Below are 15,654 nucleotides of genomic sequence, written 5' to 3'. Positions count from 1 at the left end.
TCACGTTGCAAAACATGGAGATCGATCGTCAGATCAGCTGCTGTTTTAACTTTTCGAGTGGAAACAAAACTTCAGAATGATACGCCGTTCATTTAAAAAGTTGTGTGGGTGCGCTGTGCGTGTGCTTGGAAGCCATGTTGCAAGTGACGTTACTTACGTCACCGAGTGACGTCACCACGTCAGTACGGAGCATGTGCAGAAAGAACGCAACCAGACACCATTCCGCTTCCCTGTTTACATGATATAATTTTACTTCTAATCGGTTTGGGAAAAGGAATATTCCACCCCTGTGAATCGGAATGAAATTCCATTCGGTTTGGGCTTGTTCATTCCGAATGAGGTGTTTATATGGAACACATTTATTCGGTTTGAACAAATATTCCGATTGTAATTGGAATATTTGGCTCCATGTAAACGTGGCAACTGACTGTAGCCCCTTTCATAAACATATCCGGGTAAATTCCCGTGTAAGGTGATGCGGGATTTACTCGCATCATTGCGTTCATGCATACATAGATATCCCGGGAATGACGCGGGTTGGACACTTTGACAGACTTGTCCCGTGTTGCACACTGGCGCTCTATGTGGAGGGAGGGCTTTGGTTTTGTGTCTTATTGGCCCTCTGCCGCTTAGGTTAGTATTATTGATCCCCGTCGACCTACAGTCACGGACACATTGTGTTATTCCCCCTTTTCCGCGATCCTGTTTTTTTTGGTTTGTATTTAATAAACACTTGAACGCATCCCTTCGTTGTTTCCTGGTTTGAAGTACAACCTTGTTTCCGCAGTTGCAGACCCTAACATCAGCAACAAAATAAACCAAAAATTTCCGACGATGGACTCTCGCCCTCGGCTCTCAATGTAGTAGCAAATTAATTTCGTTATGCGTTCAGTCAAATTTAGCTACTTCCATCTTGCTATGTTGATAATTGCGATGTTTGTTTACCGCTTTTCGTCTTACTGCGAAGAAAGAGGAAGTGACGATCGGCCCGCCATGATATTTACGTCATCAGCGATCATGCTGTGACCCAGGAATTCAACGCTTGCTTTCACACACGCCTCTTCCCGGGAAAGTTCCAGACATTATATTAAGACACGGCCTCCTAAATGTCCGCGTAGTCTCCGTGTCAGTCGACCCGGGAAATTGCTTTTACATACAAGGGCTGCCCGTATCCCGGGATTTTACCGTGTGAAAGAGGCTTGAATGTGCATTTTTTGGTAAAATTGCTTTGAAATATGAATACAAAAATAACTAAATCCTGTAATCATTTAAACATTTAAGATTTAGAAGATGGTTTCTCCTACGGTCATTCATGACACTTAATTTTGGAGTAAATCCTCACATTGCTTGGAGGAAAAAAAAACGTAATTCATCCAAATTAAAATGAAACTCCCATTATTCAAACTACAAAAAGAAATTCTGAAAATGATATTCTGCGACTGATAGGCAATACAGAAAATGGATTGATGTCAGACCTGACTCTCCAGCTGCACAGCCTTTAGTTTGACCTCCCGAAGCTCAGCCTGGGCCTGCGCTTCCCTCAGGCGGACGGTCATCAGCTTGTCTTGCAACTCGTTCATGGCATTCTTCTTTGGAGATTCCTTCCAGTGGCTGCCACTGCCACCTGTGCTGCTGCTGCGGGACAGGTGATGCTGCTGAGAAACATATGACAAGATCGTAAAAAGACTCTCCTTTGGTACACACCAGAAAGACCTGTGTGTTTGTTCGTTTACCTGCCAGCGTTGATTTAGCTCGGCGACCGAGTCCTGCATTTCTCTGAATGAGCGCAGCGTCTCTAGCTCCCTCAACTTCATTTGCTTCACTTCCTCCTGCAGAGCCGCCATGTTGTTTTCATCAGGCAAGCAGCTGCTCCTCTAAATTGGGAAAACAGACAGAGGAAAACATTCTTTAAAAATGGTAAGCACAATAAGTATATATGGTATAAATGTAGCTAAAAATATCAGATACATTTGTTTATTCATTTTTTTTACATTTCTTTCAAACATATGATCAATGGCAAAAGGTAAGAGTGATCACCATTGAACTGAAACTGTGGCTCTTCAGTACAGTAAACTATGTAGAGTGAGCAGTTGTCTTTGTTGTATTTATTTGGGTTTTGATATTCTATATTTAAAGAAAATATGTATAATATATAAAAAGGAGAATATAAAAAGAATAACTAACATAATATTGTAAAAAAAAAAAAAAAAGGTTCCCTTGAATTGCACAACTGAAAAAGTTTTACTTTTTTTAAATGATATTTTAATCCAGCGATAAACATGAACAGGAAGTGTCCATGTATCTATCATGGCCATTCCTAGTGCAAATGTAAATTAAAAATGAACTACTGCATGAATACGCAGCAGGCTCACCTTCTCCAGATCGAGCACCTTGTCTTGCATTTCCTTCATTGCCCCCAACAGCTCTGCTTCGCGTAGCTTTGACTGCTCCAGCTCAGCCTGCAGATTGCTCACAAATGGCTCTGTATACTGAAACAAGGATTGCCCATGTTATACATAACACTTTGACACACAACATCATTGAGGAGGGAAGAGAATAATGACAAACTTGGGGTTTGTCAAGTTAAAAGATTCCCATTAGCCCGAGGCAAACGAAAAATACTCACAGGCTGAGGACATAACAAAGAACAGGTCTGATTGAAAATTGTGTTGAAAAATCCAATAACACACTAATTAAATACAGTAGAACATTAATTGCCAAGTAACTATAGTTGGTTTTAATGCATTGCTGATAAACTGTCAGTAAATGTTAGCCAACAGAAAACTACATTTCCATGCCAGTGAAAGACTGCAAACTGTCCCTACTTTCCTATTAGACAGATTGAAAAAACATAGCGTGAGTGAAAGAGCAAACGTGTCATTTTGCTCATCTCAGACTTTGTTTATCGAACAAGACAGTTGGAGCCTGAAGGTGATTCAAATCTAATTGTGGGTGTTGGGCATATGAATAACATTGGAGTCAGTGTTGATGCCTATATTATTATTATTTTCAAAGTAAGCCATGTTTGACGTTTGCTTATTTTTAGATGATAAGGGAGAGCTACATAAGAAATTGTGACTGTGGTTAATAGTTTAGTGATACGGGGTGGTGTAGTTGTGAGAGCCTTGCCTAACAAGGTGAAATATACTGTATTATATTCGAACATAGAGTACTACACATATAATGTATTTGTTCATGGAGCAGAAGACAAACAGCTAAGCAGCGATATTAGTCCTGTCCCCCAAGAGAATATAAAGTGTATCACAAAAGTGAGTACACCCCTAACATTTCTGAAAATATTTAAGTATATCTTTTCATGGGAAGACACTGACAAAATGACTCTTTGACACAATGAAAAGTAGTATGTGTGCAGCTTATATAATAGAGTTAATTATTTTCCCCTCAAAATAACTCAAAATATAGCCATTAATATCCAAACCCCTGGCAACAAAATTGAGTACACCCCTTAGAAACTACGTACATCCCTAAATGCCCAAATTGAGTACTGCTTGTCATTTTCCCTCCAAAATATCATGTGACTCGTTACAGGAGTGCTGTCAGCTTTGCTGCAGAAATTGAAGAGGTGGGGGGTCAGCCTGTTGATGCTCAGACCATAAGCCGCACTCTACATCAAATTGGTGTGTATTGCGGTCACCCCAGGAGGAAGCCTCTTCTGGAGACGGTACACAAGAAAGCCCGTAAACAGTTTGCTTAAGACATGTCAACAAAGCACATCGTTTACTGGAACCATGTCCTATGGTCTGATGAGACGGGCAGGGGTGACAGCCATGCACAGAAATTTGATGTAAAGTGCGGCGTATGGTCTGAGCACTAACAGGCTGACCCCCCACCTCTTCGATCTCTGCAGCAATGCTGACAGCACTCCTGTAACGAGTCACGTGACATTTTGGAGGGAAAATGACAAGCAGTACTCAATTTTGGCATTTAGGGATGTACGTAGTTTCTAAGGGGTGTACTCAATTTTGTTGCCAGGGGTTTGGAAAGATAAGATACTGTATGCTGTACTTAAATATCTGCAGAAATGCGAGGGGTGTACTCACTTTTGTGATACACTATACTGTATACCACTTTTGTTCCTATGATTACCTTTTGTTGTTGTAGCTCTCGAATGGTGTCCTGCGCCTTCTCGAGACTCTCGCTGGCATTGTTGCACTGCTGCCTCACCACTGCCAGCTCACGCTTAATCACATAGTTCTCCTCTGCTTCCTGAGCCCTGGTCACCTGACCCTGTAACAGCACACCAGGGCACCATTTGAAATATAAAATTCAAAGATACAATTCACATACAGTATCAATGTAAGTAAAGGCATTAATAATACTGTCATGCTTAAAAGTAACTTTGTTGCATTGCACATAATCATGCCTTAAAGAAATTGTTATAATGTATGGGAGGAAGAGTATTTTCAAGCATAAGAACTCCACACAAAAAGGCTGGAGAACAGATTCTAGCCCTACCCTGACCTTAAAACTGCGAATGGCCTCATCAATGAAATTAAGTTACCTTGCCGGTAGTCTTGTTTCACCACTGAGTATATAGTATATTACCTATTGATTATTATTAGTATATTACTTAAAACATTGCTTGGAACCCCCGAGCACCCAAAAAACAATGACCACAAAACATATCCTAAAAATTTTGTTTTCCTAATTTCCAATGTGAAACCATTTAAACAGTAGCTGTGTTTCCATGCTACATGCATGTATTGCAACAAACTCAAAATAGATTCCCAATTGCATATAGGCAAACGCGTGCACTTAGGGACATAACACGTTTCTGGACTAAATGTAGTTAAAATGTATTTTTCATGCATAATTGTTAAAGTTTTGGTAGGAGTGAAAAGGAGAAGTGAGTTTGCAGTTAAGGAGAGGACCGTGAAGGCATCATAAAGGAAAGTGGTTCATCAAGTACTCTACCTGGATGAGTCTATCTGCCAGAGCAGCACTTTCCTACAACGTACAGAAGGGAAATAACAAGAGGTTGAAAGAAGAGGCCACAAAGGAAGCCCAAGCATAGACTTCATGGCCCAAGATACAAAACAGAAAGAAACAACCAATACAGTATGTGGAAAAATGTAAAGGTGGAGAAGAAAAGAGGTAGTAGTGAGATCAGATCAGAAAATAGCATTTTGGAGAGGTGGAAAAAGAATACGTCTGTAATACTTCACATTGCACATAGAGTACAAGAGGCTGACATGTAAAGGTCATTTTTACGCTTACATTAAAATACATCACCCAATCACTAAAGAAATGTTTTTTTTTGTTTTTTTAAAGGGGGGGGGGGGGGTGGGTGGTATTAGGATTCTGTAAAATTTTGATTCAGGATTGCATGGGAATAGAAAGTCTCTTTGGGAGTAGGGAGCAATAATCAAAAAATCCACTTCCGTGTCAGCCTCTAGTGCACACTCAGTCCATCTCTTACTTTCTCTAAAGTTTCAATCCGCTGTTTCAGCAGCCTATTTTCTGTGCGCAGCCTCTGAAAACAAGAGAAGACAGCAACATAAAGCACGTCTATATTTTGATCTACAGATCAATAACCGGTCAAGTGCACCAACTTACAGATATTTTGAACGCATTGATTGGTTGACTTTTTTTCCGCGTTTAAGTTACAGGCCATAATTTGAGGTATGAGCAAGCTTTAGATCTGCTATATCCACAATATCTTCCCATTTTCAATACAGTTACAAGTTACAGTCGTAGTCTCATCATGGAACAAATTTCCATTCATCTAAATAGGAATTACAAGTGGTACAAGCGGTTTGAGTCATATGTGCGCTCACCTAAAAAAATTAGTTCTGTAACTGAAACTGCTAATGTAGTACTTGATTTTCTGGGGGGATGGGGTGGTGGCGGGGGTTATGTAACCGCATAATAGAAAAATGTGTAAGCCTAAATGATATTTCCATTGAATGTGGTCTAAACCAAGTAATGGCCTGTCATATCAGGAAAAAAAATAATGTGTGATATTTAGGGCTGTCAATATTATCGCGTTAACGGGCGTTAATTAATTTTTTAAATTAATCCCGTTAAAATATTTGACGCAATTAACGCACTATGCCCTCTCAGACAGATTTAAATGTCAGTACAGTGAAAGGCCAACTTGTTAATTGTGTTTTATGGAGTTTTTCCGCCCTCTGCTGGCGCTTGGGTGTGACTTGCATATGTTATATGGCGTAATGTCGCCCTCTGCTGGCGATTCAGTGCAGCGGATTATTTGGGTTTCGGCGCGCTTTTCTGACGTGCTTATATGTCGACGTGAACTCACACTAATAGACAAGTGTCATTACCCGATCGTCAGCATCCAGTATTCAGTGGCAGTTCTCATAGCCCCATCACACTGTTTGTGTCTAATACATGCATCGCTTGTGAGTTATATTCCTCCTTTGTTTATATTCATGAGCATTAGATAGTTATTGATGATGTGTATTTGAATTTGTTCACATATATGGTGAAATGCAGTTACATTGTTAGATGCTTGTGAGCTAATTGGCTAGTGCTACTGCTCAAATGGACACGTGTGTGTACATTTTATGTTATTTTGTGATTTATGCAAGTTATTGACACATTGCCCTGTTATTTTCAGTTTTACAAAAATACAAGAAACGTGCTCCTGTCAAAAAGAGATGACTTCAGTAAAGCCCATGCAACTTTGCCACACCGTCTGATTTCTTTTTGGAACTTATGTTCGCTATCTGTCAATTTGTGTACTCACACACATTGAGGACAGAATAGGGCTACTAGTTTATTTTTTGATTGAAAATTTTACAAATTTTATTAAAACGAAAACATTAAGAGGCGTTTTAATATAACATTTTATCCATGGATCACTTTAACAGAATGTTAATAATGTTAATGCCATCTTGTTGATTTATTGTTATAATAAACAAATACAGTCCTTATGTACCGTATGTTGAATGTATATATCCATCTTGTCTTATCTTTCCATTCCAACAATAATTTACAGAAAAATATGGCATATTTTATAGATGGTTTGAATTGCGATTAATTGCGATTAATTACGATTAATTAATTTTTAAGCTGTAATTAACTCGATTAAAAATTTTAATCGTTTGACAGCCCTAGTGATATTGTATTTTTCCAAGAAAAAAGTGCAATGTAAGACTAAGATAGTAGTAGTGATTCAAATTCAAATGATAAATACAGTTGTTGGATGTAAATTGCTGGGAAATTTTATTAATGAAATTGAATAAAATTCTTAAAAACCTAATAGTCCATAAAAGTATGGATACTATAGGATAGTATATATTAAAGACAGATGTGAATGAAGCAAATAACGATTAATATTTTCTTAAAGGTAATTGTGTCAAATGCTCACCCTGTGGATGGATCTAATTAAAAACATTGAGCACACACACCTTGATCTCAATTTGCTCCTCCATCTCTTTGTTCTTGATGGTAGTATATTCTTTCTCCAGCCTGATCAAAACAGACAAAGACAACACAACTTGATATTTTATATGATTAAAATCAATTATTTTGGCTGTGGGTTTTTGCTGGAAAAGTCCCTAGGCTATGAGTTAACAAGGACCCTCACTTCTTCATTCTCTTGGGGTTGTATTTGATCTGATAAGCCCTAAGGATTAGTTTGTCCGGGCAGCTGTCAAACTGGTGGGGGATCACCTTCTGAAAATGCTGGAAGACACAAGAAACAGGTGGCGTTAGAAAGGCACTAAGACGCTCCCGCAAATCAGACAAATCTGCAGCTGCGACATAGTGAATCCACAATAGAATCGATAATGTTATAAAAAAAGAAAGAAAAAAAAAAAAAACATCACATGTGTTTTTTAAACCAGATAACATATCCTGTTGCCTTTTCAGTGGGAACGGCAAACTAAAGTGTCCTTGAATTCGCTCATGCCAGAAAATACATATCATACTCCCAAAATATGTATCATATTCAAGAATGTTGGAAATACCAGGTACTGAACAAAATGATACTTTCAATACTGCTGCTTACTTGTGACATGCCCTCCATGTCCAGCTGAATGAGGTCCGTCTGGTTGTACTGCAGAATGGCCATGCCCACACGGAAGATGATTTCGAGGCCCTTCGGAAAGGTTACACAGCTTGTTTTGTTTATATGCTAACTCAAAATAAATAAAAGCAAACCAACGGATCATTTAAATCCTCCTACCTCATACATAAAAATATCAAATATGCGCGTGGCAACAGGCAAAGGGAGAAAGGTGAGAAAGAGGGTGAGGAACCAGGATGAGGCGTACATAGATGTATGAAAACTCTGGGACCGGAAATGGACATTAAGCTCTGGAAGTTGTTCCTGAAATAAGCATAAAAAAACCACAGTTATTTTATAGCAAGTATGAGAACCTTCAGTTGTGTCACTTTGCTGCCCTCCAGAGGAGGTGACCCCCTCTTGCATTCCATTTACCTGCAGCAGATATTCAAACTGGTAGATGCAGAGCCCCAGTTCGGCCATGCTGGGCTTGAAGAGCTCTCGCAGACGATATTCCTGCATCAGACGCACAAACACGCAAAACGCTTCCTCTTCGGGCATCTAGCAAGAAAACGTCAAAGAATTCCCTCATTAGTAACTGCAGTTTTACATTTATTCCCGCCTCAAATGTTCAGTTGTTATTACAGATTAATCTAGTGGGACGAATTACAATAGTGGCATTACCTGCATGAGTAGCAGGCCAACAATGAATGCACTGCCTTGGCAGTAGCCCACCTCTCGATCCACAAGCGAGTATGCCTGAAGTACACATAGAGAAATTACATTTAAGATACAAATTGAAACAATTGTGGTTACTTGGTATGTTGAGGAAGTTACAAGATAAAAGGATCCTCAGGATGTCCTCTCATTTTGTTATAATAGCTGGACCAATAGGGTGCTATTCCTACTTCAGATCAGTTTCAAAGTCTTTAGTATACCACTATGAATTTATTTTTAAAAGCAACTTCATAGGTATTCAATTAAATTATGAAGTAAACGTGTACATCAAAAATGGGTTTTGGCTCATCAATTTAGTAGCCCTATTTATGAAAAACAGTAGAATTTGGGTTTACATTTCAAGTGCATTTCAACTGCAATTATATATCTAATATACAGTATATATATACATACATATATACAGTATATACATATATATACAGTATATACGACATAACCAGGTAGCAGGCACACTGTACAGGAACATCTGTGCCGAGTACGGACTGGAGACCCCAGAGCCAAGGTGGGCAACACCACCAAAGGTGGTGGAGAACAACCGAGCCAAGATCCTGTGGGACTTCCAGATCCAGACAGACAAACTGGTGATGGCCAACCAGCCTGACATAGTGGTGGTGGATAAACATCAGAAGACAGCGAAATGATACATGTAGCAATTCCGAGCGATAGTAACATCAGGAAAAAAGAACACCAAAAGCTGGAGAAATATCAAGGGTTGGAGAAAATGTGGGGAGTGAAGGCAATAGTGGTGCCAGTGATCAGGATACTAGGGGCAGTAACCCCGAGCTGGGTGCATGACTCCAACAGATACCAGGAACACTATCCGACATCTCCTTTCAGAAGAGCGCAATCCTAGGGACAGCTAAGATCTTGTGCAGAACCCTCAAGCTCCGAGGCCTCTGGTAGAGGACCCGAGCTTGAAAGGAGAGACCATACCGCCCGGGTGGGCGAGACGACGATTATATATACAGTGGTACCTCTACATACGAAGTTAATCCGTTCCAGGACCTTGTTTGTAAGTCGAAATGGTCGTATGTCGAGCAGGATTTTCCCATAGGAATACATTATAATTCCATTAATTCGTTCCACAGCCCAAAAACCTTCACTAAATCCTTAAAAAATACTGCTGGTACTATTACAAATGGCAATTACACATAACAAAACAAATAAATTATAAATCAAAATCGGAATAATAATAATAATAATAATAATAATAATTCCTGTATTAATGTAACGAATCGGGTTCTAATGTGGCGGACGTTTTTTGCTGACCCTGAACGCACCGCCGGGCTGACGTGCCAGAGACAGACCGGTGAGCTTGAGTTTCACTTTCACTTTGAATGTTTTCTTGAGAACACCGTCAATTGCGGCAGACAGAAGGTGTTTTTGTTTTGAATAAGTTGTGAAATAAATGATAAAAACGTGGCGAAGTTGGCGATTTCTCTGGAGATGTTACCACAATAAGAATTGTCAGCTTAACTTATAAAGACTGGCGAACGATGGTCGGAGGAGGACCGTGGAGATGTATTGTTGAGCCATTTCACGGATGCCCACCCTACGCTCATATTTTTCTGTCATTTGCATCTTCATTTAGAAGGTAAGCGTCAACTTTTTCCTTGTTTCACCACCTGTACCAACCTTTTCTGAAACCAGTGTTGATTTGTCACACAAGAAAATCCGCCGTGCATTCGTCTGCAGTGCTGCCATTGTCGTCGTATTTCGAGCATGTCGTCGGATGTAGAAACAAATGGCGAGTCAAATTTTACGTCGGATGTCGAAAAGTTCGTGTGTCGAAGCGATCGTATGTAGAGGTACGACTGTATATATATATATGTATATATGTATGTATATATGTATATATATATGTATATATATATATATATATATATATATATATATATATATATATACATATTAGTGGTGGGACTCGATTAAAATTTTTAATCGAGTTAATTACAGGGTCTGTAATTAATTAATCGAAATTAATCGCATTCTAATTGAAAACCATATATTGACAAAACAAATCGTGTTCTCAATAAAAAAACCCTTTTTGAGCTTAACAACAAATTTATTACTGTTAATATGTAATGTCATCAGCATACAATTGGTCAAAGTGCTAATACAGCTATTCAGGTTTAAAGTGTTTCAGGCACCCGGATTATTTATGTTCTTTGAAAACATTTTTCTTTAGATAGTTACTGTTTTTTAACTGTATACATAACTACTTTTCAGTAGTTACAAGATAAAACTATGAGGCATAAAATATTGCCAAATATTTTCTTTCAAATAGTGAAATGTAAACACTGATAATTAAACTGCAAGAAAATAACAAAGTGCAACACTTCAACATTAAGTTATTCAACAATCCGTACCAATTGTTGTGACTTTTCGTTCAATCTCCCAGGACTCAGCTACCGAAAAAAAACTGGTCTGCACAGTTTACCTTTTAGCGTCTGTCGTTGGCTTTTTGCACAGTCAGGACGAAAGACGCCAAATGCCATTCATTGTTGACGACTTGTATTGTATGTGCGGTCACTCCGTAATAGTTAGAATTGCTCAAGAAAGTCCAGTGGTCCCGTGTCAAACCAACATACTCGACAGACTTCAATCGGTCTTCTTTGGTCTGCTTTTCGTCATCGAATAGCAGCTTGCACAAGCGCCGGCCGAGGCAGCCCGCCGGGTGCAACCGTGACCGCCAAGCCGACCGCGCCGGGACCCTTGCCGCCGCCGCGCCCTGGTTAAAGGGCGGGCGGGAAGAGGGGGACGAGGAAGGCGCGCGGCCGCGTCGGCAGCTTGCACAAAACAATGCTCTTGTCCATTGTCCCATCAGGATGCGTTTTATCGGGGAAAACTAGCCCCTAACTGTCCAAATAAAATGTCGCCTCCCATCACTGCTGGTGTTAGCGTTTGTTTGTGTGCGTCAGATTTACCGGCGTACCAGAAACACATGATTAGGAAGGTTCCGCATGCGGACAAATGGAACTGAAACAATTAATTGCGTTAAAATTTTTAACGCGTTAAAAGTTTTATAATTAATTAATCGAAATTAATGCGTTAAAGTCCCAGCCTTTATATATATATATATATATATATATATATATATATATATATATATATATATATATATATATATATATATATATATATATATATATATATATATATATATATATATATATATATATATTAGGGCTGTCAAACAATTAAAATTTTTAATCTAGTTAATTATAGCTTAAAAATTAATTAATCGTAATTAATCGCATTTAATCGCAATTCAAACCATCTATAAAATATGCCATATTTTTCAGTAAATTATATATATATATATATATTCTGTAAAATAAATTGTTGGAATGGAAAGATAAGACACAAGATGGATATATACATTCAACATACGGTACATAAGGACTGTAGTGGGCATTTCACTCTACTGTCATTTAAATCTGTCTATGCTGTCCTCATTTCGAAGTGTCTACTTTTTCCAAAGCTAGACAGCTCGTGAACGACGCCTTAATAATCAGACTTCTTCCTTTTTCATCTGATTTATTAATAAAATGGCCTCAAACCATTGTCCTCTTTAGACCGTCGTAAAACTACAAAAAAAGTACACAAGCATTGCATTAGCAACAACGTTAGCTTATCACGCTATACAGGTTCACTAAACATAAACAAAAAGCGTCTCATACAAAAAATATAACATTTCGCTTACTAACATAATATGTACATTCTTTACAACAACCATACTTACGGACAAATCTTGTCCAAGGATCATATAAGCACAACATTACAACGTAGGCGTCAGCCCGAGACGTCGTGCAGCCATATTGAACTGGCAAGAAAACAATAAACCATGTCGCAAAGCGACCACAAGAGTTCGCTGTTAGACGAAACAAAAAGCCTTTCTGTAAAACTTACCAAAAGGCAGAATACTGTCTGAGAGGGACATGTGCGTTAATTGCGTCAAATATTTTAACGTGATTAATTAAAAAAATTAATTACCGCCCGTTAACGCGATAATTTTGACAGCCCTAATATATACGTATATATGTATAAAGCTTTTTTTTAAATTAATCACGTTAAAATATTTGACGCAATTAACGCACATGTCCCGCTCAGAAAGTATTCTGCCCTTTGGTAAGTTTTACAGCAAGGCTTTTGTGCTGTCCAACAGCGAACTCTTGTGGTCGCTCTGCGACATGGTTTATTATTTTCTTCTTTTCTTTCTTCATTATGGCTGCACGACGTCTCGGGCTGATAATGTTGTGCTTATATGATCCTTGGACAAGATTTGTCCGTAAGTATGGTTGTTGTAAAGAATGTACATATTATGTTAGTAAGCGAAATGTTATATTTTTTGTATGAGACGCTTTTTGTTTATGTTTAGTGAACCTGTATAGCGTGCTAAGCTAACGTTGTTGCTAATGCAATGCTTATGTACTTTTATTTTGTAGTTTTACGACGGTCTAAAGAGGACAATGGTTTGAGGCCATTTTATTAATAAATCAGATGAAAAAGGAAGAAGTCTAATTATTAAGGCGTCGTTCACTAGCTGTCTAGCTTTGGAAAAAGTAGACGATTCGGAGTGAGGACAGCATAGACAGATTTAAATGACAGTAGAGTGAAATGCCCACTACAGTCCTTATGTACCGTATGTTGAATGTATATATCCATCTTGTGTCTTATCTTTCCATTCCAACAATTTATTTTACAGAATATATATATAATTTACAGAAAAATATTGCATATTTTATAGATGGTTTGAATTGCGATTAATTGCGATTAATTACGATTAATTAATTTTTAAGCTGTAATTAACTTGATTAAAAATTTTAATCGTTTGACAGCCCTAAATAATAATATTAAAATGGGTTGTGCCCATAATTTTCTACATGGTGACAACAAATATATTTATTATAAAATCTAACAGTCATGCCTCTTCCTGAACGTCACATACAACATAGATGTAAATGTACTAATTATGCTTTTACCTTCATGACATTGAAGAGAACCTCTTGGCCAAGGCTATCCTGACCTTTGAAGAACTCGTGTTCGGGGTAGGTGCGTGCGATGTCCCTGCGGATCAGCTTCTCGCACGGGGACGACATCTTGAGCAGCTCGGAGTACTGATTCTTCACCGGCATGTCTGTGGCATTGCCCAGCAGCTGCCACACGATGGCTCGAAAGTGATGAGGAATGCCCTTCCGGATCAGCTCCTGGAGAACACAGTGCAACAGAAACAGACATTAAACACATCCACAGATCCATTCACCTGTCAGTCCACCCCAACCCATCCACCTACCAATCCATCCATCCATCTGAGGGGTTTTGATCAGGGATGGAATCATTAATTGCCTGAGTTGCTCTTTATTATAGAATTGTATTCCTAATATTTTAATTATTTAATTTACTGTTTGTTTCTTTAGCATTTTGATTTTTACTGCTTGTTAAACGGTGTCTGTGAAGCCCTTTGGGATCATTTTGATGATTTAGAGGTTTATATAAATTCGACTTGACAGTTGTGGGCCACATTAAGTGATATGTTGGTACGAGTGTGGCCACCGGCACTTTAATTCATCACCCTTTTGACAGTGCCAATCGAAACAAAATTATTGCAGCTTCAATTAAGTGGAACTTGTGCAAGGCAAAGTTGATTTACTGCTGTTAGTTAGTTAGTTAGTTAGTTAGTTAGTTAGTTAGTTAGTTAGTTAGTTAGTTAGTTAGTTAGTTAGTTAGTTAGTTAGTTAGTTAGTTAGTTGTAGTAACTTGGCGCATGGCCCTTTTTTTTTGTTGGCGTAGGACTTTATTATTGCTTATTTTTTTGGCTGAAACAATGTTCTCGTGTTCAGGTCAAGTACGACACCAGATCTCGTGGGAATAAAGCTTGCACTGTGTACAGAGGCCAGATTGCACTCACTCTGACAAGTACAATACAGTACAATCACCTCAAGGACTCGAGGAGAACATGATCCAGCCGAAAATATGCTTTCACTTTTATTTGGCCTTTGCAGAGGTTTGAGCTCTATTGAGTGCTGTTGTAGTTATCTCTTAGGCTGGTGTACATAATGTAATGGCTGTTGTGTATATTTTCATGCAGAGTACAGCTATAGAATTTTTTAAAAACAATATTTCTTTCGATTATGGAAGTGATTAATTTAATAATAATTGGCTAAAAACAAATTTTGCAATATTAACAAAAGATAAGCACATAAGGCGCAGTTACTTGTGTCCACGTGAAGCTGCCATCTTCAAGTTAGAAATTGTTGTTTCTTTTGATTTTTGAGTGTCGTGAGTCGTGACTTTAAAGCTGTGGTCCCCAACCTTTTTTGCACCACAGCCAGGTATAATGTGGGCCTTTTTTCACAGACTGGCAATGTGTGGCAGAAAACTACAGTAAATATAAAATAACATGACGGGGCTAAAAACAAACATTAAGTGCAGGGAAAATGTAACTTACCATAGGCTGAATCAACCTTTCTTAAACAGCAGCCTCTACTAAATCTTTATGGGAAATATCCTAGGTCGCAGGCATAATGAGTTCTTCTCCAATTGTGAAAGGTTTCTTGGCTTTAGCAATACTGTTCACCACAAGGTACGAGTGCATTCGCTTTTTATTGGCTCGTTTGCTTGCTTGTAGCGCCAAATTATGCAAAATGGACTTGGTTGTAGGCTCCTCCTTTTCCCCAGTTAAAGTGCTCCAAAGATGCCGCCGCCCGCAGCCAACGTTACTTTTTATATTGACTGATGCTGGGCCGCTATATGTGCGCAAACACCCCAGTAATGGCAGCCAAACACTATATGGCGAGGTACACAAATCTCTACTCGGCTTAGTCAGTAGAGTAGAAAGGCATATTGATGTGTCAAGAGGCAAAGGCCAGATTGCGGTCGTTAACAAATGATCATTTCTCTGCGGCCCGGTAGCAAGTGCG

At 38.7% G+C, this 15,654-nt stretch overlaps 1 protein-coding gene across 5 annotated transcripts in view; it reads right to left on the bottom strand.

Annotated features, from left to right (window-relative positions):
* Nucleotides 1–15,654, bottom strand: part of evi5l (ecotropic viral integration site 5 like) — a 53,050-nt gene that overhangs the window by 8,791 nt on the left and 28,605 nt on the right. For 2 of the 5 annotated variants that reach the window (XM_057843053.1, XM_057843056.1), the window contains exons 4-16: nt 13,717–13,941; nt 8,678–8,752; nt 8,429–8,554; nt 8,174–8,317; nt 7,997–8,086; nt 7,574–7,671; nt 7,395–7,455; nt 5,441–5,494; nt 4,936–4,968; nt 4,108–4,248; nt 2,373–2,489; nt 1,734–1,874; nt 1,476–1,655 (exon numbers count right to left, since the gene is read on the bottom strand). In XM_057843053.1, coding sequence (XP_057699036.1) covers nt 1,476–1,655; nt 1,734–1,874; nt 2,373–2,489; nt 4,108–4,248; nt 4,936–4,968; nt 5,441–5,494; nt 7,395–7,455; nt 7,574–7,671; nt 7,997–8,086; nt 8,174–8,317; nt 8,429–8,554; nt 8,678–8,752; nt 13,717–13,941 — 1,485 coding nt within the window. The remainder of the gene's footprint in view (nt 1–1,475; nt 1,656–1,733; nt 1,875–2,372; nt 2,490–4,107; nt 4,249–4,935; nt 4,969–5,440; nt 5,495–7,394; nt 7,456–7,573; nt 7,672–7,996; nt 8,087–8,173; nt 8,318–8,428; nt 8,555–8,677; nt 8,753–13,716; nt 13,942–15,654) is intronic. The other 3 variants (XM_057843054.1, XM_057843055.1, XM_057843057.1) reach the window with 3 other exon arrangements.

The sequence above is a fragment of the Corythoichthys intestinalis genome, chromosome 8 (genome assembly GCF_030265065.1).
Source record: "Corythoichthys intestinalis isolate RoL2023-P3 chromosome 8, ASM3026506v1, whole genome shotgun sequence".
Classification (NCBI taxonomy): Eukaryota; Metazoa; Chordata; class Actinopteri; order Syngnathiformes; family Syngnathidae; genus Corythoichthys; species Corythoichthys intestinalis.
The sequence above is the reverse complement of the archived record's forward strand: the minus strand, read 5'-3'. Positions and strand labels throughout refer to the sequence as shown.